At 40.0% G+C, this 27,920-nt stretch overlaps 3 protein-coding genes across 3 annotated transcripts; all 3 read right to left on the bottom strand.

The window, feature by feature from the left end:
* Positions 1 to 228: 228 nt before the first annotated feature.
* On the bottom strand, positions 229 to 8,546 carry kcna1a (potassium voltage-gated channel, shaker-related subfamily, member 1a). The gene is made up of 3 exons (XM_034879729.1): positions 7,584 to 8,546; positions 6,753 to 6,936; positions 229 to 6,715 (listed from the first exon to the last, which is right to left on the bottom strand). Exon 3 carries the CDS (start codon positions 6,677 to 6,679, stop codon positions 5,204 to 5,206), a length of 1,476 nt encoding a protein of 491 aa, XP_034735620.1. The 5' UTR covers positions 6,680 to 6,715; positions 6,753 to 6,936; positions 7,584 to 8,546; the 3' UTR covers positions 229 to 5,203.
* Positions 8,547 to 9,852: 1,306 nt separating this feature from the next.
* On the bottom strand, positions 9,853 to 12,639 carry LOC117949436 (shaker-related potassium channel tsha2-like). The gene has a single exon (XM_034879731.1). The coding sequence runs from the start codon at positions 12,050 to 12,052 to the stop codon at positions 10,619 to 10,621; it is 1,434 nt and encodes a 477-aa protein (XP_034735622.1). The 5' UTR covers positions 12,053 to 12,639; the 3' UTR covers positions 9,853 to 10,618.
* Positions 12,640 to 24,989: 12,350 nt separating this feature from the next.
* Positions 24,990 to 26,071, bottom strand: LOC117949449 (galanin receptor 2a). Its single transcript, XM_034879752.1, has one exon. The coding sequence runs from the start codon at positions 26,069 to 26,071 to the stop codon at positions 25,148 to 25,150; it is 924 nt and encodes a 307-aa protein (XP_034735643.1). The 3' UTR covers positions 24,990 to 25,147.
* Positions 26,072 to 27,920: the final 1,849 nt, after the last annotated feature.

Genomic DNA, 27,920 nt, shown 5'->3' with positions numbered 1-27,920 from the left:
GGACAGGAGGATTAGTGTGTAACCATTACCTCAGCCCCGTGAATCACTGCTAATGACTTCAGTCAGAGGGTATTGTAATACAATGGTAGGACACGTTAAGATTGAGACCTAAAACTCTTGCACACTGCAGCATTTTTCTGCAGATGATTTGATTTATGTAGATTTTTGTGCAGGTCTGTAGTGTAGATATACACACCCATCCCGAGCCGAAATGAGAATACACCAGCAGATACTTAAAAATTTATTTAAGTTAATGTAAGATGAAATCATAAGTGATTTAAGAAAAGAACAAAAACAAATAATCCTTGCATAGATCACAGACCATGCCTTTGTCATCATCTGACAAACTGAACACATTGTAGCATAACCCTTGGTAAACACGACATGACAATGACAGCTAGATTAGATAACACAATCAGAGTTTGGTTTGCTTGAGGATGAAAAGAAGAGCAGAATAATTAATCAGTTATTTTTGCGGTTTGCTCCAATGCTTCCCTACAAGCGATTAAGTGTGCATTCTTGACAGGAAAGACAAACTCATAGCCACTTCTAACGCATACAAGACCTTCTCATCAATAATCACCTTTGGCGAGTGAGGTACACAACGTCCCATCATTTGATCCTGTTAAGTGCCTCCTCAGCAGGCAGAAAGAAGTCCAACATCAACACCTTTAGCGAACAAGAATGCCTTAAAACCAATGTAGTGCAGATGAGGGTGTGTGGTACAGGCCCTGTTTAGACATGATGGGCACGTTTCCACAACACAGTATCACTACAGTCTAGACAGAGATGACAATGGGAAAAATGTCACTTGGAAAAGCATTTCTGTCTTAGAATAGAGATAAAGTTTGAGAAAATAGCCCTTAATGCCTGACCTCACATTCAGAGCCTAGCGAGCACAACCTGAAAATTACAAACACGCTGAAAACGGCTCGCATACCCAACGCTGTCTTAGTAATGAGGTCAGCGCTAAGGTGCTTTTAAGAAATCCAGTGGAGGACACGTTTCACAACACAACAACTTCTGAACAGGGCCTTACAGGAAGCCTTGGTGCAGATGAAAGCAAGGGTTTCTTATTTTTAAATGATGCAACTATGTATTATAGTTGATCCATAGTTTGAAAGGCAAAACTCATGCAGTCTTCCATTGACCATGCAGTTTTTTGTGATTAGTAGGTTTCTGTAGAGATACATTGTAGCATTGTAGATTGGAAGAATGTGAACATGGTGTTTTAATAAATCTTGTTTTGTTTTTTAACTTAAAACCAAGAAGACAAACCACACAGTTTTTTCTTTATAATAGTACAATTCTTGTCCATATCAATTCGTTTATAGCAATTGATCATAATACAGTAGTTTTCTTAACTTGGCTTTCCAGAGGAACATTTTGTCTTTGATATTTCAGTATATGGCATGTTCTACCTAAATCAGTCATGTTACAGTGTACCAAAAAAAGGAAAATAAAAACACATTATTAAAGAAATTCATACGTAATTGCAGTATATAGTGGTTACTTTTTCTCTATGTTATTGTAGCTAAATTGCATTTTGTTCTCATGACATTTCATGTTTTTTCTTATAGTTTAATTATGTTAATGACATCATTTTTTTTTTTAGATCTTCTCACTTGTGTTTGTTTGCAGAAGCATTAACATCTAACAATAAGCTAAACAAATTAATATGTAAAACAATTTAGGCACTATCTCTGACTTTCACTCACACAGCTGATCAGTTCAGTGAACTGACGATATAGCCATAGATCCTCTCTAAGTGCATTATGGGCTGTTCCTTTGGGACTGTGTTATAGGTTCGACTGAACCCTTCAGCATGCTTTGATCCTGACTGCAAAACAACTCCAGTCTGACCTGGGTGGTAAATAGGGACCGCCACGTTTACAAAGCCTATATTTAGACTTCTCACAGATTTCTTTCAATAAAATGTCACCTTCTACATTGGACTCTACTGACCTTACAAAATCACAGAACAGAGGGTAAGAGGTTGGTACATAAACAGCCCTGTTGTGAGTTATCTGTCAAGTGATCGCAGTTTCTCTGACATTCAAAATAGATTTGTTTTCCTATTTTTTACAAAAAGCATTTAAGAAACAGGTTATCTGTCTTTCTATTGCTGTTAAGAATGCATGTTTCTGTTGGGTAATTGAATGCATAGCACCATCCAAACATTCCCTCGCAGCACTGCTAATGTGAAGAGTATCATTTGTATTGTCCTGCAGGACATGTTACATACACCACTACTTTCAAGCATCAGTCGTACAAGAAACTCATTAACAAAGCGAACAATTTCCTGATAGCGGCATTAATGAGAATTTCCTTGTATCTATATATAGCGTTATAATATATAGTATTGGGTATTATTGATGTCCTTCTGTATGAGAAACCCTAATTGAAGATCCCTGACACAAATGTGTATCTTTTTTGGTCTCATGAGAAGTTACTGACATCTAGCAAGGCTCTTGAAATTGTACCTCGCCTGAGGCAGACACTCTTCAGTGGTACAGTACAAAGATCATCCAAATAAAATGACAGATAGTGCCCTAAAACTAACCAACCAGCCACCAATAAAAAAACAATAACAAGAATTAGAGAATGATAAAAGTCTTGTCCAAAATAACATGTGATGGGAACAAGACAACAATGGTACTCCTGTACTAGCACCACAAAGGATAGCCATTGCACCGACATAAACAATTACATGACATTCAAGTAGCACTGCAGTGTAGCTTCTTTTTCAAAGGACCTTGTCAGGAGAGTGCTAAATTTAAAAAAAAACAGCGTACCATACATTACAAAGTCTAACTATTATTTGGGTAATTTCATCTCATTACTGAGTGTATAGCTGTACAGTAGCTGGGGAGTTTCAAGTAGTCATTACAATTTGTCCAATCTGCAGTTAGTCTGTCTGGAACAATATGCCAAGAAACATTATGGTGTTTGATGTTTTTTGCCCCCATCATCTCCTTCCAGGCAGCAAAAATATGTAAACAAATCTCACTATCAAAAAATGTTTCAAGCAACAGAACAAAATGATATGCAAAAAAACAGGCTGCACTTTGCTGTGCATCATAATGCCCAAAGATAGCAGGATTTAAAACTATAACAATGTTTACACTGTCTTATACACGCATGTGTTGAAACACATTCAAGCAGCACAACTTTAGATACCATTGTTTCAAAGAAACCAACATATAAAACAGTCAATCTCATCCTGTTAGGAGAGTCAAGCAATCTCTACAAATGAATGTTCTGATTGTGCGTAGCTTTAAACGAATGAAAGGAGCGGGGTTAGTGGTATACTATTTGTCCTAAGTGCTTGTGTAAAGGCTATACTTTGGGATTCTCACATTCAATGTTGCATGACTGCAGTTTACACTTAAGGTTCCATTTTGCATTATGGTATAGGAAGCCCTGCATTGAAGCTTGCAGCTCTGCAGCAAGTTTGCAATGACCTCACTGAGGTAGAGACCCTGAAAAGATGCATGGTGCACAAACAAAAACAATAGATATAAATACAATATGTTTAAAACTTATGAATATTCCCTTTTCAATTGGATTGGTAAACATGCAGAGTACAATACATTGCTGCTTAAGGGCATAATTAAGTGCATGACAGCATGAAAACTGGGTTGTGCATATCAACCATGGATCATCTTTTGTTAGTTTTTTGACCACAATCACGTGCTGTTTCAACCTTGTTCATCTGGCATCATTAACATCGTGACCAACAGTTTATCAACACTAAAACACAAGGTAAACCATCTCTGCTCAACCTAACAAATCCCACTGTGCACATAGGCACTTTCACTGGTCCTGTTGGTGAAAGGGATAAAGGCACTAGCAACTAATGTCTGAATAATTCTCTGTAATATGAAGTGAAATTTGGTATTGATCCTTTTTTTACTGGATTCCAGACCAATATGTACTCAAATGTGACGTGGAAATGGAAGCATGACTAATGATATGTTAACTTTTCTTGGTAAAAGAAGGTCCATGCACTGCACTATTGATGTAATACTGTAATTGGTGCTTATTATAATTATATGCATTTTTGATAATATTTATTTGGTATCTTTGACTATTTTTAAATTAGAAACTCTGCATCCTCAAGGTGGGTTTTGAAATATTTGATCGCAATTCGGAAACATCCAGAATTTTATTTCTTTAGCTTCCCTGACAATAGGGCACTGCAGAGTGCCTGAATTGCAACAAGCTGAATACTCATGTCATGCATTAAATATACCAGGGTACAAAAGTACCTTAGTTGATAGACCATAATGCAGGTAACTTTTTTCATGCTAAGATCTCATTTATGTACTGTTCCCTTAAGATTTAACATTCAATTTCTATACTTCTAAATTATTGGCATTTCAAATTAAAAACTCATCCAGTGCACTTGTATGAAAACAGATGAGAAGGAGGGGATGGAGCCAGGTATCCGAAAGAACATCCTTTCCATTATGTGAGATATGTCTCGTGCATGCTGATATCAAAATGGAAAGTCTCTAATCATGCTCGTGTGAAGCTCACTTTAACATTGTGCTGTGTTGCATCTAAAGGGTATGGCATTGAATCACTTGGTGATATCATAATTACAGCATCTGCTGGAAAACAGCAGCATTGCGGATGTCTGTGAAGCGAGTAGATCACCATCTGTTTACATCCAAACAAGAGAGATCAGTCTTCCTCCCATAAGGTGCTTTGCTGAATAGTAGATCTCCTTTGTAGGGAGAGAAGAGAGAGGGGCGATGAGGAGGGAGCAGGGGTCACCTAACTTCTGGGTGCTTACCACTTGGCTGCAGGTGCTTGCATGTCTCTGCAGACTTTTCTGGTACATTGTGCAACTTGCTGAAATGTTATTTGTACTCCATGCATAAGATTTGAAAATCACACCGTCATCTGACAGGACAGTGTGTGCGCTGCATCCTCCAGGGAGCTGTGTATATGCGTAATAGTTGACGTTTTCTTTTTGATGTACCTATATATTTGTAGGAACAGAAGAATTAATTATTCTATCTACCTGTCATATTCTCTAAGAGCGTTGATTTTTCTGTTTCCTTTCTATATAGCTGAGCATATTTGTAGGCCTAATGGCATACAGCGCTTTGGGGAGTTTAATAAAGCATTCCTAACTGATGGTCTACTCCACATACGATAGTCCCATAGAGATCCCAACAATACTGACTAGTGTCTAAACATCTGTAAGCAGCTTGCTTTTATTTACACAGTTTTGGTTAGCTATAGTGCAATTGCCAGTTCTGAGGTTTGCCTCCCTAAAGTTGTCAATGCTATTGTTTATGTCTCCATCAATCTCCATGTACTCTGACTTGCTGACGGTGGATGAACTACGGCGGCTGGAGTTGGTTTCAGAGGGGATGTTGGGATTGCTGACGTTGAGCAGCTGGGCCTGCTCTTCTCCCTCGGTCTCCCTGTGGTAGAAGTAATTGAAGTTGGACACAATAACAGGCACTGGGAGGGCAATTGTCAACACTCCAGCGATGGCGCACAGAGATCCTACAATTTTGCCTCCTATACTGATGGGGACCATGTCCCCATAGCCCACAGTTGTCATAGACACAACAGCCCACCAAAATGCATCCGGGATGCTGCCAAAGCAGGATCCTTCCTCCTCTGCCTCAGCAAAGTAGACAGCACTGGAAAACAAGATGACTCCAATGAACAGAAAGAAGATCAGCAATCCGAGCTCTCGCATGCTGGCCTTGAGAGTCTGCCCCAAAATCTGCAGTCCTTTGGAGTGTCGTGACAGCTTGAAGATCCTAAACACCCTGACCAGACGGATCACCCTGAGTATGGCCAGAGATGTTGCCTGCTCCCCCACCCCCTCTTTTTCTGGGTCTTCGGCCAGCTCGGTGCCTAGTGTAATGAAGTAAGGGATGATAGCCACTATGTCGATCATGTTCATCATGTTCTTGAAGAAGGCTGGTTTGCTGGGGCACGCCAGAAAGCGTACAATCAACTCAAAGGAGAACCAGATTATACAGAGAGTCTCAATAAGGAAGAAGGGGTCAGTGAGGATATTTGGCTTATAATAAACAGTAGTGTTACCAACTGCTATCATTCGACCAATTGTGTCTTGTTTCAGCTGTGGTAAAGTTTCTAAGCAAAATATGACTATTGAAATCAGGATTACCATCACAGACACTATGGCAATCCCTCTCGCAGGGCCTGAGCTTTCCGGGTGCTCGAAGAGAAGCCAAATCTGACGCTGGAACTCCTTCTCAGGTAAAGGACGCTCTTCCTCCCTGATGAAACCCTCGTCCTCACGAAACTTCTCCATTGCATCCACTCCCAGCTCGTAAAATTTGATTTCTTCTGAGAACATATCCAAAGGGACATTCACTGGTCTTCTCAGCCGACCGCCAGACTGATAGTAATAGAGGATGGCATCAAAGCTGGGGCGGTTTCTGTCGAAGAAGTACTCATTTCTCAGAGGGTCAAAGTACTGCATCCGCTTTTTGGGGTTGCCAAGCAACGTCTCTGGAAACTGGGAGAGAGTTTTCAACTGCGTCTCAAACCGAAGACCGGCTATGTTGATGACCACCCTCTCGCAGCATTCATGGTCATTGTGGTCTGGGGGGTAGGTGTCCTGAGGGTGGCCCGGGACAGCCGAGGTATCGTCCATGTTATCTCCTGCTACCACAGTCATTTTGGGAGGAGGTGGAGGGGGATGAGTAGGAGGAGTTTTGTTGGGATCCCGGTTAGTCTGACTGAGCAGGCATTCAGGTTCGGGGCAAATTTTCCACTCATCAGCTTCCCACACCCCTTAAATTGTTGGAGACGTCCCCAGATATGAGAGGGCTGGTTGGCTGCTTTGCCTCAGTGCAGCTCTACTGCGGTTCTCGCTGACTTGACCATTGCTGCTCGCCAGTGCATCTGCTGCTGTTGTTACTGCTGCCTCTGTCACTTAGAGAGAGAGATAGAGAGAGAAAGAGAGAGAAAGAGAGAGAGAGAGAGAGAGAGAGAGAGAATAATGGGATCAAACAGGCAAGATATTGCTGCCTCAGCATTTTTTGCAGTTATTTATTTATTTAATTCTTTCAACCTGCAATTAGTGCCATAAACCAGTAGGCTAGTAAAGTTAAAAAAAATAAACACTACCCAAATGAGGAATTTATACGACATTTCTCTAATATGGACAATTATAAACTTTCAGATTTTCTTCTACTACACTGTATTTTCTATATCTTTATATAGGTGATTCTATGGGTATTTTTGTATCCTGTTTTTACGGATACACTCGTATGATATTTCTGTATGGATGTTTTCTTAAGTTTAACACGTAAATGCTGTGGCTCTATGTAATGAACGATGTATCCTACGCTTCTCCAAGCATCCTAAATAACATCTTCTCGCATGACATCTGATAATTATATCACACCAACTGATGTTTTTACATGCTTACATCAGGCCTACTGCAGGGCAAAAATGCATCTGCAAGATTGAAAAACAATACAGTAGTTTTGTATGATCTTCGCATCAACAGCAGCTGTTGAAAAGAAAATGATCTAACCGATATCATTATTGTATAAGTCAGCAGTTTCGAGGCTCACCGTGGGCTGATCTTGGAAGGTCTTGGATGCTGTTATCCTCGAGTAAAATCATCCAACGGCAGGGCAGCAGTGGGCGTCATGTGGCAACTTTACATTGCACCTACCAAAAATAAAGCCTAGAGCCTTACTGTGCTCATCGCCATCCTAACTGTGTCCGCCACAAAGTGCCTCAAGATGTCTTTAGACGATAATAAAGCAAGATTAGATAAGACAAAATGAAAATCAGGTGAGTCTACCAAGGATAGCCAGAGATGAAACATGAGCGAAAAGAGAGAAAGGCAAAGCTGCAGCGTCGGTAGTTGCTTGCACGGCGGCACGGTGGTGTAGATAGCTTACAGCCTATACCGCAGGAAAAAAAATCTTGCGCTGCAATTCAGGGGGGCGATACATTAAGGGGCAATAAGCAAGCCCGTGGCATTTCCAGACAACACTACATCAGCAGAAACCTGCTGCTTTTTGCGACAGGATGACGGGCAGAATGTGTTTCAGCGCGGCTCGGAGAGCAGAATAAAAGAAACCACAACGGATAGTTGAGAGAGTCAAGTGCAGCAGCGATGTCCAGATGTTTTATCCACAATGTTAAGCAAGTTTTTCTGTGCATTTTACATGCAAGTGCAGGGGAGGTGAGGAAAAGAGAGGAGGGGAGAGGAGAGAGGAGGAAAGGCAGCAGGAGAATGAGGAGGAGGAGGAGTTGGAGGGGTTTCGACGCAATGCAGACCGGCTCCACTAAAGCACGTCGCCAGAAGTTCTTCACTCACCACAAAAACAAGAGCGCTTGTGTGCCAGCACTGGCGCAATCAGACTGCAAAGGACAGCATGTAACAAAACCTCTAATCTACATTGGGTAACATCTGAGATGTTTAATTATTTATAAAAACTATCTTATCAATCCATCATATGGTGAGAGATTAAATCCTCTTCTCATTCCATCACTCCCGGATTTAAGGATTCCACTGGCGTTTGTTAGACGTGTCAATATCTGAGTGTATGTAAAATTATTTTACTGGTGAGCAATAAGAACGATACAAATTGTCTTCATTGTGTTTGCAGATCTATATGAAACATGCCATCAGGGTTTTTTGTATTCAGGATGCATTTCAATATCTGATACTTTATGATACTGACTAAGTTATAACTCTCGTTGCTACAAATGTCTCCAGAAGGGACAACAGATCTGAGACAAATGCAGGAATGTTTGGCTCTACAGAGGACAGAGTATAAGTTTCAGCACCATGGACAGCGCATATGATTGATACACCTCACATAAATCCACAATTTCCAAAACAAACAGCAGCATGTATTAAAGTCATTACAATACAGTCTTGGAAAGAATAATGTTCATGTATCCATTGCTGAGGGCCTGCATGTGGCTGGGTGGTTTTCCGGGGCCTTAAAACAAATTGAGGGACAGAGCTGACTGTCTTCTGACTTTCTACAACCACAACAAAACTATATCCTGTCCTCAAACGTATGTTTAACTTGTTAAAATTTGACTCCAGCCAAATAAATCCCCACATGTATCACTATAACATTGGTTAATTGTTTGTGTAGCAGAACAACACAAAGTCTGGTTCTGCCTCTTTTTTAACCATTTAGCACCAAAAGTGGTGAAGTGTGTTGAATTAATTAATGGACATGGATTTGTATTTTTCTTTCCACCAGTGACTTGCTGTTTGCCTTTTGTGAGTCTGATCCGTACAATGAGAGTAAAAAAATAACAAGTGGTAGTATATTTTTTGAGTCCAAATTTATTTATAAAAAGGATTAAGTTAATTTCACATACATGTTTAAATTAAAAAAATAAATATTTAATTACATTTAAAATTCACATTGCATTCGTGCCATGCAGATAATGCATTGTAATGGCTGGGGTTGTGGTGTTGTGGGCAGGAGCTGCAACGCAATCCGAATGTTTGTAACAGCACAGAGGCCAGTTGGGACTCCAACTTCGTGTTAAAAGCTGCATAAGAAAAGAGACAATTCAGAATTACAAAACGCAGGTTTTTTTTACACAAATAAAGCGTGGTCATTAAGAAAGCCTGCCCAAAAGAATGTTGTTTTTTCTAATGATGATACACACAATGTCCATTAAGGCAGACTGAACATTTTCAAAGTGTTTCCTCCACGAGGTCTCTGTAGGCTACAACACTAGCGATGCACGAATATAGCCTTGAGTAAATGTTCCAATACTCCGGAGAAGAAGAGAATCCCATGCTTGTATTTTTCTGCGACTGTGAAGGAGTAACACGCTTCCTATAATCGTCTGAAGTAGCCATCACAAGCATCCATACAGAGTCAAAGAGCATGATCTATGTGGCTTATGCCTACATCAATCGGGCCAGCTGCAACAATGCAAAGATACTCAAACTCACACAGAGCCTGAGCAGTGTTGTCTGCAGGGACATTTATCATCCACAACGTGGCGCTCAGAGCTCACTTGTCGTGATCACATTCATATAGAAGCATAATACAAGCTCTAAAGAAAATTTAAGTTGGTAATGATTTTTATCTCTCATTGTATCATTTGTTAGCTTCTCCGTGCACAGCTGGTGCGTCAAGAGGTCTCCTCTACTTTATTTAAAGTCCAGGTACTTTGAAAAGAGGCTACGTGATTTTAGAACAGTCTAAAGACATAGTTTGGTTCGTGCGTAAACACCACTTAGAAGTTATTAAATATATATATATATATACAATTAACTGAGGAATTAAAAATAATAAAACCTTAACATTTATTTTTCTTTGGTTATTTCAATTGCCCTTTATTGATTGAGAAGTTTGTCATCGTATAGCTCAATCACTGCTGATGGCATTTCACTGCGTACCCCAGGGGTTCCCAAATGCTTTCATGTGAGGGCCCACCCACTTCAAATCCATCTACTGTGAATTTAAGACAATCCTCATCTTCGAGTAAGAATATCTGAGGCTCCATGTTTGGGACCACAGTTTGCGTAAAACAACTGCAGCATCCGGCATGGAGCCCAAATTGTAAGTCCACTGGAAGACAACTCACCAGAAATAAAACTGTCTTGCAACGTTTATACGTCTGACAGTCTCCCTGTGTATGTCTCCACTGGGGTTACGTTTGGATATGTCAAAGTTTCCAAGTCGTCGCTTTCCTGAAAGGAATCTGTTTTTGAAAGCGACAGGTTACTTTTGTTTGAATCAGATTCACCTAAGGATGGCTGCTGCTGCCCGCATGTCACGTGTACGTACTGAACATTTTCCTCATCCTCGTTTTCCCTGTGGTAGAAATAATTGAAATTTGACACTATAACAGGGACAGGTAAAGCTATGGTTAGCACTCCGGCGATGGCGCACAAAGATCCAACGAATTTCCCCCCAATGGTGGAGGGGCACATGTCTCCATATCCAACTGTGGTCATTGTCACCACAGCCCACCAAAATGCATCAGGTATGCTTGAAAATCCAGATTCGGGGTCTTCTGCTTCTGCAAAATAAACAGAACTGGAGAATAAAACGACTCCAATAATCAGGAAGAATATGAGCAGTCCCAGCTCCCTGAGGCTTGCGTGAAGCGTTTGGCCGAGAATCTGGAGACCTTTGGAGTGTCTGGAAAGTTTAAAAATCCTGAAAACACGGACCAGACGGATGACCCTCAGTATGGCCAATGACGCAGCCTGCTGACTGCTGCCCTGATGCTCTGCCAGGTCAAGGCCCAGGGTGATGAAATAAGGAGCTATAGCCACAACATCGATCAGGTTCATTATGTTTTTAAAAAAAACTGCTTTACTGGGACAGGAGAGAAACCTCATGGTGAATTCAAAGGAGAACCACACAATGCAAAGTGTCTCCACCATGAAAAATGGATCTGTAAACGGACTGGGCGCTTTGCCGTGAGCACTTCCATTGGCGTGATTGTCGGGCACTGCGGGGACTTCTCTAAACTCGGGTAAAGTCTCCAAGCAAAATATAATTATGGATATTAAAATAACCATAACTGACACAATGGCATTTATCCGAGCAGGTCCTGAACTCTCTGGATACTCAAACAGGAGCCATAGCTGGCGTAGATACACGTTGTTCGGCAGCGGGCGGTCCTCTTCCCTCAATAAGCCCTCATCTTCTCGGAGAACTTCTATGACTTCTTCATCGAATTCATAAAACTTTAATTCTTCCAGAAAAATATCCACAGGTACACTCACTGGCCTCCGAAGACGTCCTCCTGACTGGTAATAATAGAGCACGGCATCAAAGCTCGGCCTGTTCCTGTCAAAGAAGTACTCATTTCTCAGTGGGTCAAAGAAACGCATCCGTTTACGCGGATCTCCCAAAAGCGTTCTCGGGAAGCGGGAGAGGGTCTTTAACTGCGTCTCAAAGCGCAGACCTGAGATGTTGATGACCACCCTCTCGCTGCACTCCTGGTCCGCGGGTTCCAAGCCAGCAGCATCTTGCAACAAAGGAGATACGACTACAGTGTCGTCGTGGTTCTCCTGGGACACCACAGTCATGTTTTACCCCTCCGAGGGTAAATCCGTCACTCACCTCCTTGGTGGCTTCCTCTTGCCCTTTTGCCTTTGCGTCCTCCCAACTCGCTTTCTCATGCAGCCGCCAGAGACAATGTCCCCTTTTTTTTCTCCCCAACAGTTTTGTTTGTTGATATCCGAAATCGTTGTGCTGTTGTTGATTTATACAGTCCTTTTTGTCAGATTAGTGCCTCTGAACTGTCAACTTCCAATAGTGCAGACAGATCTCCACTTGCATAAGCTATATCGATGGCTATCATATTCACACCATTTTAAACTCCAAAGCCCTCCCCAAGTTGGAAGACCAGATGACACTTGCTGTTGCTGCTGCTGCTGTCCCTCTCATACTCACTCTCTTCACTGTAGCAGTGATTTCCAAGCAAAGGGGTAGCCTTACAAAATCGTTTTAATTGTAAGTGAATGTCTTTTTTAAAATATCCCACGTCAGAGTCATCAGTCTTTTTTTATTCAGAGCAAGGTCAAGTGTGTTATATAGATCAGGAGTTGACTCAGAAAAGAAGTCTCTCACCCTGCAGGTCCCTCATTCATGAAATCACAGGGCTATTCTAGTCACAAGGGGAACCTCCAAAACCCAGCCTGTGTCTTCTTGGGGTCACAGCCCACAGTTTTAGAAACCAGGAGTACATAAACAAGTAACAAACAGATTTGTCGTGTTAGGGGTAGTGAGTTTTTTTTTCTTCAGCTATTAAATGTCTCTTGAAATAAACAAGATGAAGTTACCTTAAGGATTTGAAGCATATGCATACAGACTGGATAACCAGGGCGGTTCCAGGACCCAGCTAGTGGAAACTGCTGGCTTAACCGACACTTGAGTAGGCCAGAGAGGATAGCATCTTCAGGAAGCCACAGCAGAAATTACATTCACCGTTCATTGCATTGAAAGGGCTCAATTGTACAACTTCAAACACAGGGAGTCCCAGGAAACAAGTGACCTGGCCACTGAGATACTAAGGTGTAAAAAAAAAAAAACACCTTCAACTAAATCTAATCTTATTTTTTCCTTATTAGACCCTGCAAATCCCCTGAAGTCAGCAGAACCGAGTGTTTTATTAAAAACAGGTTTAGGGTCTACTTCCTTTCATGTTAGAGTTTAATAATTCTATTACTCTTAAATATTAAATGATAAAAGGTTTAGAAAATATGGCCGGGGTGTGCAGAGTGAAGTTATATGTGTACCGCAGCATTGTAGTATTTGTAATATCTATTTATAGCTCAGTTCTTTCCACTTTCGTTGCCTTCATAAAGCTGCATCAGCTAAGTCAATCACTGCAGTTGTAGATCGGAGCCTAATAATAGCCCAAGGGTGCTAATCAGTGTTATTAAAACCAACCTGGATGGTTTGCATTATTCCATTGATGCAGTCAATTTTTTGGCAGGTACAACAAGTCACCACAAACATTTATGTCAGAGAGGTTTTTATTTTTGTTCAGGTTAACAAGCACTGGACCCTAGAGGAGCACAGCTTTTTTGGCCTTTCCGTTCACTAAAGAAAGGGTTGGATGTCAGTGTCAAATGTCAGTGTCAGGACACGGTGCCGCCTGCTGCTAACGTGTTAGCATATAGCGCTCACCAAATGACTGTCTGGGTCAAGCCCAGATGTCAGGCCTTGACTGTAACCAAGGAAACAAACAATAACAAACCAGCTGAGAAATGAACAGGTGAGTCTTGTATATCGGTCAGACAAGAAATAAAATACTCAAAGGATTTAGCGATCTGTCAAGATCCAGAGTAGTCTCCCTGTGTCACCTTTATTTATAATTGTTCCAAATGCATTGTTAGTACATTTTGTCTGTTTTGCGTCACAAATCTTATTTTAGTGCATTATTCATATTCATTTCTTGATTGTATTATTAACAGTATTCTCCATTCATGTTCCTGGTGGGTCCTCCAGTGGTGCCTTCGACACAAATCCATACATTTAGATAAGTAGATAGATGTGCATGTCAAGTAAAAGTGTGCACATGCATACTTTACAGTGACCGCATGTAATGAGACGTAGCCTGGGAGACACATGCCATAAAGCCTGCAGAGTGGATAAATGCTGACAGCAAGGAACCTCCAGTCATTATTAATGGCTCAACCTATGAATGCAGGAGACCCCCCCCCATGGAAACAAGATACTGTAGATCCACTCACACCAAGAAAACTGCTTTCTCATCATTCTTCAGAGAAATAAATTTCTCTGAATGGCTGAAAAAATCTGTGAGCTCGATTGAAGTTCATGTCATCATAATTATTTACTTATGACAGTATAATGATAAATACAATAGGCAATCTCTAATTGACACCATAGCATGAGAAAAAAAAATTCTTTATGATCAAAAAGGATGTGACTCTTGAAGTTTGTGAATTATTTGTAACATGACAATTGTTTTAAAAATGTATCGTTTAAGCCATTCTCAGATATTCTGAAACACATAATCTTTATTAACATTTTGATTGATTGCACTTCTTCCTGTCTTTATCTAAATATAAACAGAATGAGGTTCCTTCCTAACCCAATACAGACGTGAGGTAATCACAGTAGCATCTTGTATCAGTGACTCCCCTTGGCCTTGCTCCTCTCAAAACCCAGGGCCAAGTATTTACAAAGTGTGTGTGTCATGTGTGTGTGTGTGTGTGTTTCTGTAAGCATGTATCCAGAGTCGCTATTAGGACAATTTGTAAAACCACAGTCTGATCTTCTGGCCCCTGAGCAACTCCACTGGAGGGGTTGTGGTTAAGGGCCTTGCTCAAGAGCACATCAGTGGTGGTGATGCAGGAGGGTCAAGGGCAGTACAATGTTTGTGAGATTGTGTTATAAATCGAAGGTTTATTATAAAAATTGTTGTTGTTGTGTCACCAAGCTAGTCAACAGCTTCTTTGGATCACATCATTCTAGCGCCAACTACTCTGCTTGAAATGAAATAGGGGGCATTTGCCCCAGTGGGACTTATGCTCTGTAGGCCGGTGATGACAGCGTCTCAGACGCTCAGATGAGTCTATAAAGGTAGAGCTATACCTGGTAAGTCTCTGATTTGAGCCACTTTTTATTAACTTCACGGACTTACAATTTTAATAAAAGATCACTAGTAATTATTCAAAAAGAATGGGTGTTGCAAATCCCTGAGAAAGACTGTTTTATGTCAATATTTAATTTGACATGATGTTAGTATCAATGTGACATAGTGCCTTGATTTGTCAGGAATGCTGGATTAACCAATTTCTTACATGTTATCCTTTAACAATTTCTCAACAGATGTTTTGGAAAATATACTTGTGATGTTTTTGTCCTTGTGTCAAGTTGATTTGTTTTAGTTGGTTTCATGTTTTCTGTTGGTTCCTTCTTCCTATTTTATTTAGTTTTTACTGTCTTACTGTTTGGTTACATCCTTGGTCTTCCTGTCTTTCTTTGTTTCCCGCCTTTTCTGATTGTTCTGCCCCGCCCTGATGTACTTCACCTGGTGTGTCAGCTGTCTCTTGTTAGTCCTTACTAGCTGGTGTATTTAGTCCCTGTTCTGTGTTTGTCTTGTGTGGGATCGTTACGTTGCCGGTTGCCGGTTGCCGGTTGCCGGTTGCCGGTTGCCGGTTGCCGGTTGCCGGTTGCTGTTGTCAAGGTCTTTCAGTTCAGTTCAGTTCAGTTCTGTTCTGTTCTGTTCTGTTCTGTTCTGTTCTGTTCTGTTCTGTTCTGTTCTGTTCTGTTCTGTGCTGTCGTTGGATTTATTTGTCTTGTGTTCACAGTGATTTTGTTTTTCTGTCTGGATTACTGTTTTTCCCACTGCTTTCACTACACTTTTGTTGGTTTGTTCTTTAATTTTTTTATATAAATTATCAAGCTCAACATACTTTGACTGTTCTCTCTGCCATTGGCAGCCTCATCCACACCCCTGAAAATACAATATGCATACTGTGATATAGTGAAAGTTTTTTTTTTAATTATCAAATCGCAGTATATGTACTTTAAACTTGAGCTAAATCTGGTTGATAAATTAAAGTTTTTAGACACATAACCATGGTTTCAACATCTTTTCATGGTTTGTTTAAGTGGGATGCAGGTCCCAACATAACGTTGAAGTATAGTAGCCTAATTGAAATGCTGTTTAAATAATTGTTATAAGTAACCCAGACATCCAAAAAGTATTGACTTTTCTACCAAATTCAGCCCAGTTTTAACCTAGATGATATAGCCAATTTACAGATACTGATACCGACAGTATTTGACAATTTAAAAAAATCCCACAACATCAGCCAATATTTTGCAGAATTTCTATTCTGCAATTGTGTATCACTTATAACCATGTAGTTCTACAAGACACCTGTGTCATTTGACTTGAAAGCTATCACCACAGTTGCTGTGATAGATCTGCTCTTTTTAAAGATGTACGTTGTGTTGTCGCTGTATGGGACAATTAATTGATCTTATCTTAAATGTATACAGAATAGGGAACTTTATATGGATTGGAGCAAACATTTTAGTTTTCATCAGACAGTTTATGTGGCTGAGATGTGAAGAGCACGTCCAGCTGCATTTAATAAACAGTGTGAAAGTTTTTGTCTAATGGAACCTAAGCTGCGTTTATACCGTCCCCAATCCCCGCTTTGCAAGTGAGTGGAGCACACAGTCTCCTCACCCTGAGGTGTCTGAACCCAGGGCTTCCACTCTAGAAAGTTGATACTTCAGCCAAGCTTGTTGCCAGTCACTGGGTTTTGATATCCACCAATTTTAGCCTGCTGTCATCTGAAGTTGATGTTCATGTTTTTGCTAGGTATCGGGGCGCTGCATGATGAAACTTGACACCTTAGATCCTGAGGGCGGGGCTCCTTGGAATTATCTCTGCATGTCCTGCACCACACCTACTTCGGATTCAAATTTCACTCCTTGATCAAGCCTTTCCCTTTTTTAGTAGACGGCGTCTTCCAAACTCCAGACCAAGGGCAACTGCAAAGGGGATCAGTTCACAGGCAAACCCACACGGGTTATTAATCAAGGATGACTTCAAAGCTCTCAAAGTTTAAAATGTTTAATATGATTCTACTTTCAGACTCTACTCTCTTGGCATTTAGTTGCTCAACTAGGCTGACTGAATTCCTGTTGACTTCTATCAGTATTAGGGTGTAAGCCCTCTTCATTCTCAATGTGCTGAGCTTTAACTTTTTCACACAACACTCAACAAGACACAGGGATTAATATACCCACCGCATCTCTACTAGAGCTGAAACACATAATTGACTTATTGATTAGGTGATCTATACAGAAAATATTTCTGCAACAATGTTAACAATCGAATAATTCATATTAGCCTAATTAAGTGGTTTATCTTTTTGATGAACAACATAAAATAATTACAAATTGATGCCCTAATCGCTACTCCCTCAGGCTGCTTTGGGTCACTTTGATGACTAGGCCCATGAAACTGATCAGAGCTGCTGTATAGCCCAAAGAATTAAAAAAACATTGTTGCAGACAGATTTTCTGTATAGATCACCTAATCTTTAAGTCAATTATGTGTTTCAGCTCTAGTAGAGATATGATTGATATATTAATCCTTGTGTCTTGTTAAGTGTTGTGTGAAAAGGTGGAAAGCTCAGCACATTGAGAATGAAGAGGGCTTGCACAATCTGTTGATTGTCATCCTTTACTATACTCCCTGATTAGTTTTTTTCTTGGCAAGCTGCTGAAGATTCTTCAGCCGATTTAAAAAAAACATTCTGCTTGTACAAATTTATTTCGTTTGAAGTAAGTGCAGGTTCTCCTTTCTCTGATTATTTCCTTTAAAGGAAGAACCATATTTACACTGGCACTTACAAGGACTCACTTGTACCGAAGCTCAGAGGTTTACTCAGTGTTACCTCTAACATTTTCCTTTTTTGTTCCTCACCTGCCATGTCCCTACATGTCACAGTGCGCTTTACAACGTAAACAGGCTGCTGAACAGTGATATTTTGTCAGGCCAAGGTTGGGCCTGACCATCTGGACTGCAAGTTGTTACCATGTGTCTGACAGCATTTCTCAACCCATACAGTAGCTTCCGGAGTGCTCTAACTTGCATGCTCATTAATTAATCTTTCGTTTTGTCCATTGTGATTTTAAACAAGGCTAATTTAACGCATGGGGTCCAATTCAAAGCTGATTTCACTAACTGATTTTCCTCAACTTTAGAATGATTTATTCTCAATTACTTCTGCTGCTGGCGACTTATGCATTCTTTTTTGTTGTATTCAGTTGTGTTGTATCCAACTTCAAATTTGAACATGAAGGTATGTTTGCGAGCACAGCGGACTTGTGGGTTCCTCATGCTGCCACTGGTTAACTGGGTTTGGGATGATGACAGCACATGCTGAGCTGAAGTTGTAGGTTGTTGTTGCCATCACAGTTGTTGTATATCCATACATTAACAGTTCTTACACAAGTTCCCTACATAACAATACATAACAAGTTCCCTACATAGCAATCAAAATACAATAAAGGAGAATCCTACATGAATATTAAAATTTTAACCTAAATGTGTCTAATTTTGCAACCTGTATTTCTCTGGAGAAAACGTAACGAGTGTGTGCTTCAACTACTGTAAAAACAGCACAAAACACTAGGCCTACAGATTTGTATTACGAATTTATACTCATGTTTGTGTCTGTATAGATGCTGTTTTTTCAGCTTTCACCAGAGCTGTAATTGAATCCAGCTTAAAGAGCAATCCTCTGCTGTGGAACCTTAGAGACGCCTATAAATAAACAGGCAACACTCAGTCAACACTTGCCTATATGGCACATGGAATGATTAGCTCATGGGCAAGAGCCTTCTGATCTTACAGTGTGTACAGCCACAACTATTTTCTGTCAGCTACGTACATTGCTTAACTCGAAGAGAGTGTCAAGAATGTGGTCCTTTGGGAATTCACAAAATGTAGTTGGCCAATATTGTACATTGGCCTTACATGCATTTGATAACGAAGGTTGCAGTATAGGGTCATATGTAAAAAACAAAAACAAAAACAAGCATATGTAGGTTGATGTTGTGATATGAGACTTAATATCGTCCTAGATTTTGGATATCATAATATGGCATAAGTGTTGTCTTTTCATGGTTTTAAAGGCTGCGTTATGGTGACGTCATGTCATTTTCTGAACTTGCCAGACTGTTAACTGTGTAACTGTTCTATTACTCGCCCTTACCCACTTGATCATTTTATTCACATAACTAATGATTATTTATCAACAATCTCATTGAGTAAATAGTTTGTGAAAGCACCAATAGTTAACACTACAATATTGTTGCAGTATCAATACCAAGGTATTTTGTCAAAACAATGTGATATTTGATTTTCTCTACATTCCCTAATTCTGATCAATAAGCCAAAAAGTATCAGAGCATGGACACAGTTCTGTTCACACAGACTGATGGCAGCATTAATGTCAAGCCCAATTGTTTCAGTGACCTGTACACTTTAATGGAGTCACTTTCCAGTGTCCTGTACACTGTCCTGTGACTCCATTACTGTTAAATACATATGCATACAGTATGTACACTACTGGTCAAAAGTTTAAAGTCACTTATACATTTCCATTGCACTCCATTATAGACAGAATACCAGCTGAGATCTGTTGCATTGTTTTTTTTAACCAGGGCAGCAGTTCAGACTACATCATGTGCGTACATAATTGCAAAAGGATTTTCCAGTGTTTTCTCAGTTAGTTTTTTTAAAATGATATCAGATTGGTAAACAGAATGGGCCTTTGGAACATTGGATGAATGGTTGCTGATGTTGGGCAATGTAGATATTGCATTACAAATCAGCCACCCACTCAGATCAGCTGGTATTCTGGCTATAATGGAATGGAATGGAAATTTGTGACCCCAAACTTTTGACCAGTAGTGTATGTATATGTGTATATATTTTGTTCAGGACTGAGCCTGACAGCACAGTCTTGGAGTCAAAGGACAGTGCACAGGACAGTCATGGAGTCACAGGACAGTGTCTGGGAGTAACAAGGCAGTGTACAGGACAGTCATAGAGTCACAGGACACTGCACAGGACAGTGTCTGACTGTCCCGGGACAGTCATGGGCGTCAAAGGACACTGTCTGGGAGTCACAGGACAGTGTACAGGACAGTCAGTGAGTCACAAGGACAGTGGACAGGACAATCATGGAGTCACAGGACAGTGTCTGGGAGTTACAAGACAGTGTACAGGAGAGTCATTGAGTCACAGGACAGTGTACAGGACAGTGCCTGACTGTCCCTGGACATCATTTTAAGACCACCCAGAGACCAGGTGAAGGTTTATTAACTACAGTACTAGCTAGCTACATGATACTGACATAAACTGTTAACTCGATGATGGACTTAAGCTACAGCAATGTGGCTCAACAAAAACAAAACAACAAGAAGTTAACTAGCAGCTTAATTCAAATTAAATACCAAGTTAGCTATTTTTCCATCATCTAGCTAATATTGTGCCGTGTTTTTTTTAAGACTAAAGTTGCTAGCTAACTGTCAGCGCTAAGCTAGCACTTTTGATTAAAAAAACTGCTCCAAAATAAACGACTGACTAAGAGTAGAGAGGGAGGCCTAACGTTGGCTACTTTCAAAATGGACCTGTGGAAAGAGGACAAAGTTGGCGGACATTTGAGTGTCAGTGGAGTTGTATGTGGTGGTCGGGTGGAAGACCTCAAGCCCAGAGGAAAAGTGATCACTTTGCCACCATGATTGGGACAGAGGTTTTCTTTAACTATTGGTAGGTGTGGCATACACTCCCTGCCCTCTCTTTGCGTGCTGGCTTTCCTGATGTCATAATGCCTGGCCTGTACAAACATAACGTTACTGTGCAATTAATAAGCCAGGGTCTGTCCAAGGTTTCTTCCTAAAAGGGAGTTTTTCCTCGACACTGTTGCACTGCTTGTTCTTGGGGTAATTACTAGAAGGCTTTGTAAATCATAGAGTGTGGTCTAGACCTACTCTATCTGTAAAGTGTCTTGAGATAACTTTTGTTATGATTTAATACTATGAATAAAATTGACTTGAATTGTATTCAATTGAATTGCAATTGTTGATGTGGTTATAATTGTATGTTATTGGTCAAATGTAATGTGTCCAGGTCACCAACTTCAGCTGCTCAATTCAAGCACACCGTGTGCCTTAAGGGAGCAAAATGTTGTCTGCAGATCATGGTGGTAGTTTGTCAGTTTTTTTTACAGTCTTAGCATCATGGACAAGGGTTGTCAAGGTTTTGGATAAATTTGGAATATAATGTTTCACAACAAGTTGTCACACATTTATACAGTCAATAGTTGTTACCTATTCGGTCATGGGTGGTTTTTTATTGGTTATAATCTGTACTGAGGTCCATTAGTAATCACTTGTTTGAATGTTGTCATTCCTTACTTGGTTTTAACATGAACTATAATCGATAGCATTGATTGTCTGGGGAAGTTGGTTTATGAAGAGCCATTAGCTTGAATAAGAATACTTCATAGTATATGTAGGCTATTTTGTATTCCGTGTCATCTATGTTCATTGATGCACTTTGAACATGCATTTGAAAGTATTCTGTGAATACTCTGCAAGTGTTGTTTGAGTCATTATTATATATTGTGTGTAAAATAGAAAGGGACTAGGCTCCCTCTGCTGCTGCTCTGTTGTTTGTCAGTATAGTTGTGTTTTATCCAGTAATTTCTCACGGTTTTTCTATAAAAACAGATTGTGTGGCATTGGTGTTTTGCAGTGACTTCCTCTTGTTTTGAGGCTGTGTTCCAAGACCTTGCAGACAAACTAAGTTAGTTGTACCAATCTTTACAGTCAGGTGCACACATCTAAAGCTCCAATTTTAAACCTTCCCTAAATGCATACTTTTTAGCTTTTAGAAAAATTACTCTACAAATTGTGGTACCTTTAAGGTAGCACCAGACTTAGGTCTATAAAAGTAAAATAAGTAGAATTACCGCTTCATTAAGCAAAAACACGATTACACTGTAGCAGCATTGTTTAAAGAGATCCCATTGTACACTCTTACTTATCTAAAATGAAAATGATAATGACATGATAATGTTGCACAAGACAATGTGATGGCTGTCATCGTAATACATGTAGATCTGTCAGGAAAGGTTGCTTAATGTAATAGATGCCAAGGAGTTTTAAGTGACAAGGTAATTTAATTACATTCTGGCAGCAGCTCCAGCAAAGATATTTTGGAAATAAGCCCTCCAACCATTATAGAAATTGTTAAATTGTGTGCTTTGCTGGATTTCCTGGCTCTCGCGAATTATTGCTCGCAAACACTGATGTATAGTATCAAGGAAATAAAACTCCCCCTGGGAATATGCTGACTCAAGAAACTGGGAATGTGCAGGACCGAAGAACACAATATCTTGTATCTGATTTTCTGATGCATAAGGATTCTGTATCACCAGAAAAAATCAGAGTTAATAGAGAATTGCTCTGCCACCACCTTTAAATTACATGTAGTGTGATTCAAAATTTGAAAGTCAGATATTGATGACCAACTTTTGCAAAGTAAATTGTTTTGTTTAATTGTTATAAAAGCCGCACTGAAACCAGAATTTATTGTTAGTGGATTTGTTAAACAGAAATAGCAGCAAGAGTATTCAAAGGTAATGGTTAGAGGCGTACATCCCTTTAAAAACAAAAGGTTATTGTTATTATCACCTCATTATTAAGCTGGTGGAGCATCTGCCGTTGATTTATTTTCCATTGGAAGCAGGAAATGCCTCATTATGAGCACCACAAGATCACAGCCAATAAAAGTCATGTACCAGAGAGAGCAAATGTTAAAAGAAATTAACTTTTATTTGGTAAGGGTGGAAAATCACAGCATTGTAACCAATCAGGTGTGAAAGCTTTCACAAAGCAATTAACACAGTTATGAGAAAAATGTTTGCTTTTATTGTTTATAGATAATCATGATTTGTTCAGAGGTTGCAGAGCAGTCTCTACACTCTGCAGTACGTTCAATAGAGTTACTTTTTGCGCCCAAGCACGTGTTTTTTATTGCTTCACCATATCCAACATGCTGATGGTATGCAGATGACGGTCTGTATGAGTCAGGCCAGCTGCCCTTGCTGTACGCTAAAGAGAAGGCCAAAAGTCAGGGTGAAATCTGACAGAGGGAGGGGCAGCTTGTCTCCGATTACTGCAACGGCTGCCTGAACTCAGCCGGACTTGTTATTCCCTTTACCAATCCGTTTGCTTTCTGTATAACTACAACACATGCTGCCTTTTCCTGTCCTTACTCCTCTCCCACTCCAAAATGTAGGCCCGAAGCTGCCTGGGAAAAGTATAGGAAGTCAATGTGTGTGTGTGTGTGTGTGTGTGTGTGTGTGTGTGTGTGTGTGTGTGTGTGTGTGTGTGTGTGTGTGTGTGTGTGTGTGTGTGTGTGTGTGTGTGTTTGTGTGTGTGCTGCTAGTGAGCAAAGAGTGGCACACTGACGCTGGTGGTGTTGCTGTTGATCCACCCCGGGGACAGCAAAGAGCTCCTTTCGAATAAGCTAATTTTCAAAAGAGCAGACGTCCCTGAAACACTTAACATTAGTGTTGGTAATGTGCCTTTCATTTGTGGGGTTTTTCTAATGTTTGATTGTTTAGTAAGCATGCTACCCAGCGTCAATATCTGACTTGATAGTGTTATGTCATGTCCAGTCCAGCCACAGCATTCTGTGATCAAATATTTAATTAAGTTATGCTGTGAATAATTGTAACTGCACCTAGAAAAACTAAAACTAAAAGAAGGCAATAACATCTGTATTCAGATGAGCACAGCTCAGAGACAGTACACCTGTATTTAGGGTGAATAAAGGTTACAACTCCCACATCCAAGTTCTGCATTACAATTATTCGTTTTTCTGATTGTTCCTCGCCATTTCTTTACTTTGCATGTACTCATCTTGCTCTAGAATTACCGTAAAGACAAATTCAGTATCTACCTCTTTAGTAAATATTTACCAATGTAAATAATACATTAAAGTTTGCAATAATACACTGAAACAACTGTAATCACAGTCTTGTCGTTCTGTCCCGCATCGTTGAAAGGTCCCTTTTGATGGCTCTATTAAATTGTATGAAGGCTGAGAGACTGCAGCTGCCCCCACGGTTTTTCATTACTAGTTGTGTAGTGTCCAATAGTTATGTAATAACCACCCTGTGAAAGTTTTTTTTGTATGTGCATTTGCAATTTGCATCAGAACTTGTTGTGCTCAGATTTTCAAATATGATGCAACATGTAGTAGTAACAGTTTGTCTTAAATGTACCGTTGGTATTAAATAGAAGTGAAGGAAATGGAGACCAACTTTGCTCTGAAGCAAAGGGAAAAGATGACACATTCCACTAAACCTTTTTGAATCCAAACATTTGAAAAGTAGATTTTCTGCCATTGTAAAGTCTCAGTTTCTTGAAATAACAAGAACATTGTCTCTTAAGAAAGATGTTGCAATGATATTGTAGAAAAGCAAGAAATTATCCTGTGACAACTTTAATAAAGAAGAGGCATACAAATACTACACAAAAAGCGTGATAAAACTTGTGTACCGGCATGTAAAACAATAGAATGTGTGAAATGAATGAAATGAAAAATGAAAAATGAAAAATGAAAAATGAAAAATGAAAAATGAAAAATGAAAAAGAAAAAAGAAAAAAGAAAAATTTAATTAAATCAAATGAACTAAAACAATAGAAAAGTGGACCACATGATAAAATCTAAGGGAAAGAAACATCTGGTGCAAGGAAACAAATCAACGTGAAAAGACTTAGTAGTAGTACTTGGATTATTACATAGTTTCCCTACAGATACAGGTACAGGTATTAGATACAGGTACAAACGTTTAGATGATTTCAGCTGCTTTTTGTAGTGAATGTGAACATTTGATTGTAATCAAGTTTGAAAGATAATCCTAAACCATTTTTTTTCTAATTTTCTCATTTTTGCATTTATACCTCAAATGTGGAGGGGGAATCTAAAAGTAATCACAAAAAAACATCCATCTTGTTGTTCACAAAAGCAGTTGATTTGTATTAACATTATATAAAAAGTGTCCTTGAATGCCAACAACTCGTTGCTCAATCCGCTGTATTTAAAGGGTGTCTGTGGTGACACTGATCACCTGTGGCTGTACTCTATTCCTGTTACAGCTGAAGAGACAGGCTGCCCTCCTGTGGCGGTAGCGCTTTGATAGAAGCACATAGAGCACAGGGTTTATGCAGGGGTGCAGGTACTGCAGCACAGTACAGATGAAGTAAAACATCTCCCAAGCCTGTCCATGGTGATACAACCCCAAGTACACACACAGTTCCAGCACATAACCAGGCAGCCAGCACACTGAGAAGGTAGCAGCTGCCAAGAACACCATGACAGAGGCACGGCGGGTGTTCCTGGCACTGGACACCGACATTACAGGGCTCTTGTGGAGAAAAAGAGCCAGCCGGATATAGTTGAAGGCAATGACTAGCATTGGAACAAAGTAGTAAAGTACAAACTGGCTCAGAACCACTTGGTAGTGGTGCTCATGAATGGTTGGAAGGCAGAAGGAGAAGTTAGCTAGGCTCGGGCCCAGACTCTCTTTGCTGGCAAACATACGCAGCGGCAGGCTGATGAAGAAGCTGAGGGCCCAGACCAGGACAAACATGAGGATGACTAGGTCCATGGTGGGCGGCTGATACGGGTTGGTGATGATCATGGCGCGGGTCATGGAAACGGCACATAGCGAGTAGGTGCTGGCTGCCAGGCTAAAGGCCAGCAAGAACTGGTAGACCTTGCAAGAGGTGTTGCCCAGAGGCCAGGAGTAAGTGACGGCGGAGTGCAAGGTGAAGGGGATGAGCAGGAGGGTGAGGAAGTCGGCCAAAGTCATGCTGAGGAGGAGGATGTCGAGGCGGTTCTTACGCAACGTGTTATACTTGGCAAACAGAGAGAAGACCAGCAGGTTGGCACAGAGCCCGATGCCCAGGATCACTCCACAGGTACAGGCAAAGATCAGCACATAGGTATTGGGAACAGCCATAGTATCACCGACTTGACGTCACCTTTCGAATGAATAAATAGAACATGCTTTCATCATTTATGTTTTGGATTAGTTGATCAACAAAATAAATCTGCAAGTATTTTTATAATCTCTTAATTTTTTCAGCAAAAATTCAAAATCTTTGCTTATTCCAGCTTTTCAGGATTTTATGCTTTCTTTGTTATGTGTTGTTTTTTTACTATTAGCTAAACAAAGAAAGACAAAGTATGTCATATTGGGCTCAGGAAAAAATCAAACATAGTCTTAATTTGTTTTGCTACTTTTCTTTGATGACAAAACAATCATTCAATTGAATAAGAATATTATCATTTTTATTTTTAAATAGCATCTAAAAGGCTTATTTAGACCTGTAGTGATAATATACTACGGATCATAACGTCAAGAAATCACATGTAATATACTGTATAATATCACCAAAGTAATATAAGTAAAATTTACATAGCAACAGCAATATGGCCGTTTGCTAAGATACAAAACTTTTTAATTAACATTTGTGACAGCTTTTCTAACTGCTTTGTAAATAAATGGAACAAGTGTTTGCCTTAGAAGTCATATCATTTTTAAATGGTGCCAGATGTAACAATTCTCCATCATTTGGATACACTTACCATCTTCGTTCCTCAAAGCACTATCTTCATGTGTGTGAGTGAACTATCACCATAGTGTACATTTCTGTTTCACTGGTATCCATCCTGTTAAACTAGGCTGACGGAGGTAGAGGTGACAGCCTCTCAGGACTCATTACAAAGTGTAATAGCTGAATGTGGAAGGAAGAAAGGCAAACATCACTTGGGTCAAATTGATTCTGGTTGAACTGGTTTATAGAGAAACGGCCTCAGACCAGCTGCTCAGGAAACAGCGATGTACTATACAAGCCTCTTTTGTTATGGTTCTTAGAGGATCTATGTGTAGCTTTAGTCTTTTTAGTTACTTTCACTTTTAGTAATAGGTACACTTTTTAAGGTTTGTTGAACTTGTTAATCTTTTTGGGACTAAAGAAATACCTCGTTGACTGAGACTGCACTGCTGTTTGTAAATACTTGAAATGACCTTTCCTGACCTGTTAAAGTCCTTCTCTCTCTTCATGGGGATGGCTTTAGGGATTTAGTTCATACTGTATGAATTAAATTTAAAAAATGACCACTCCACAAAGAAAAAGAGACCAGTCCATTGATTATGTTCTCTGTTCCCACCCTTCTCTGGAGATATTAATATCTCTCTCCATTGTTTGATTGATTTCTTTGGTGTGAGCTGCAGGCTCCTGATGGGGGCTTTATCAGGCTTTGCACAGTATTTATGACTCTGTGTCAGCTAATGGCCTTTGGTGTACACTGCTGCTCTTAGCACAGGATACAGCTGATGCTGATGCATTTGCTAACCCCTCCATTACCAGTGCCGGTGTTGTTCAGACAGCGGCTATTAAAAATACCATGTTCTGAAGTGGGACATTACTAGCTTCCTTGTGTTCTGTTTGTGACCAAAAGTTACAAAAAATAGTTTTTCACTTTAAAAAAAAAAATCAGTTTTGAACCAAATCTTGCATTTTTATTTTTATTTTTTCTCCACCTCTTTGGCAAGGTTATCTGTCACGACAACATCAACAAACTTTTGCAGGACGGCTACTAACTGCTGATTAAACTCAGGTCCATGGTCACCATCACCCATTTTTCTACATTTTTCTTTGTTTAGCCACTGCTTCTTTATTAAGAGGCAGGTAGTGTGCATAGATTTGAAGGATAAAATTGGTAACTGACCATGCTGCAGAATGGTCTGCTTTGCAGTCCTAGTTTTTGTATTCCCTTGCAGTAAGTCATTAATATTATATATA

The sequence above is a fragment of the Etheostoma cragini genome, chromosome 8, assembly GCF_013103735.1.
Source record: "Etheostoma cragini isolate CJK2018 chromosome 8, CSU_Ecrag_1.0, whole genome shotgun sequence".
In the NCBI taxonomy this organism is placed as follows: domain Eukaryota; kingdom Metazoa; phylum Chordata; class Actinopteri; order Perciformes; family Percidae; genus Etheostoma; species Etheostoma cragini.
This window is presented reverse-complemented; position numbering and strand designations above follow the sequence as displayed.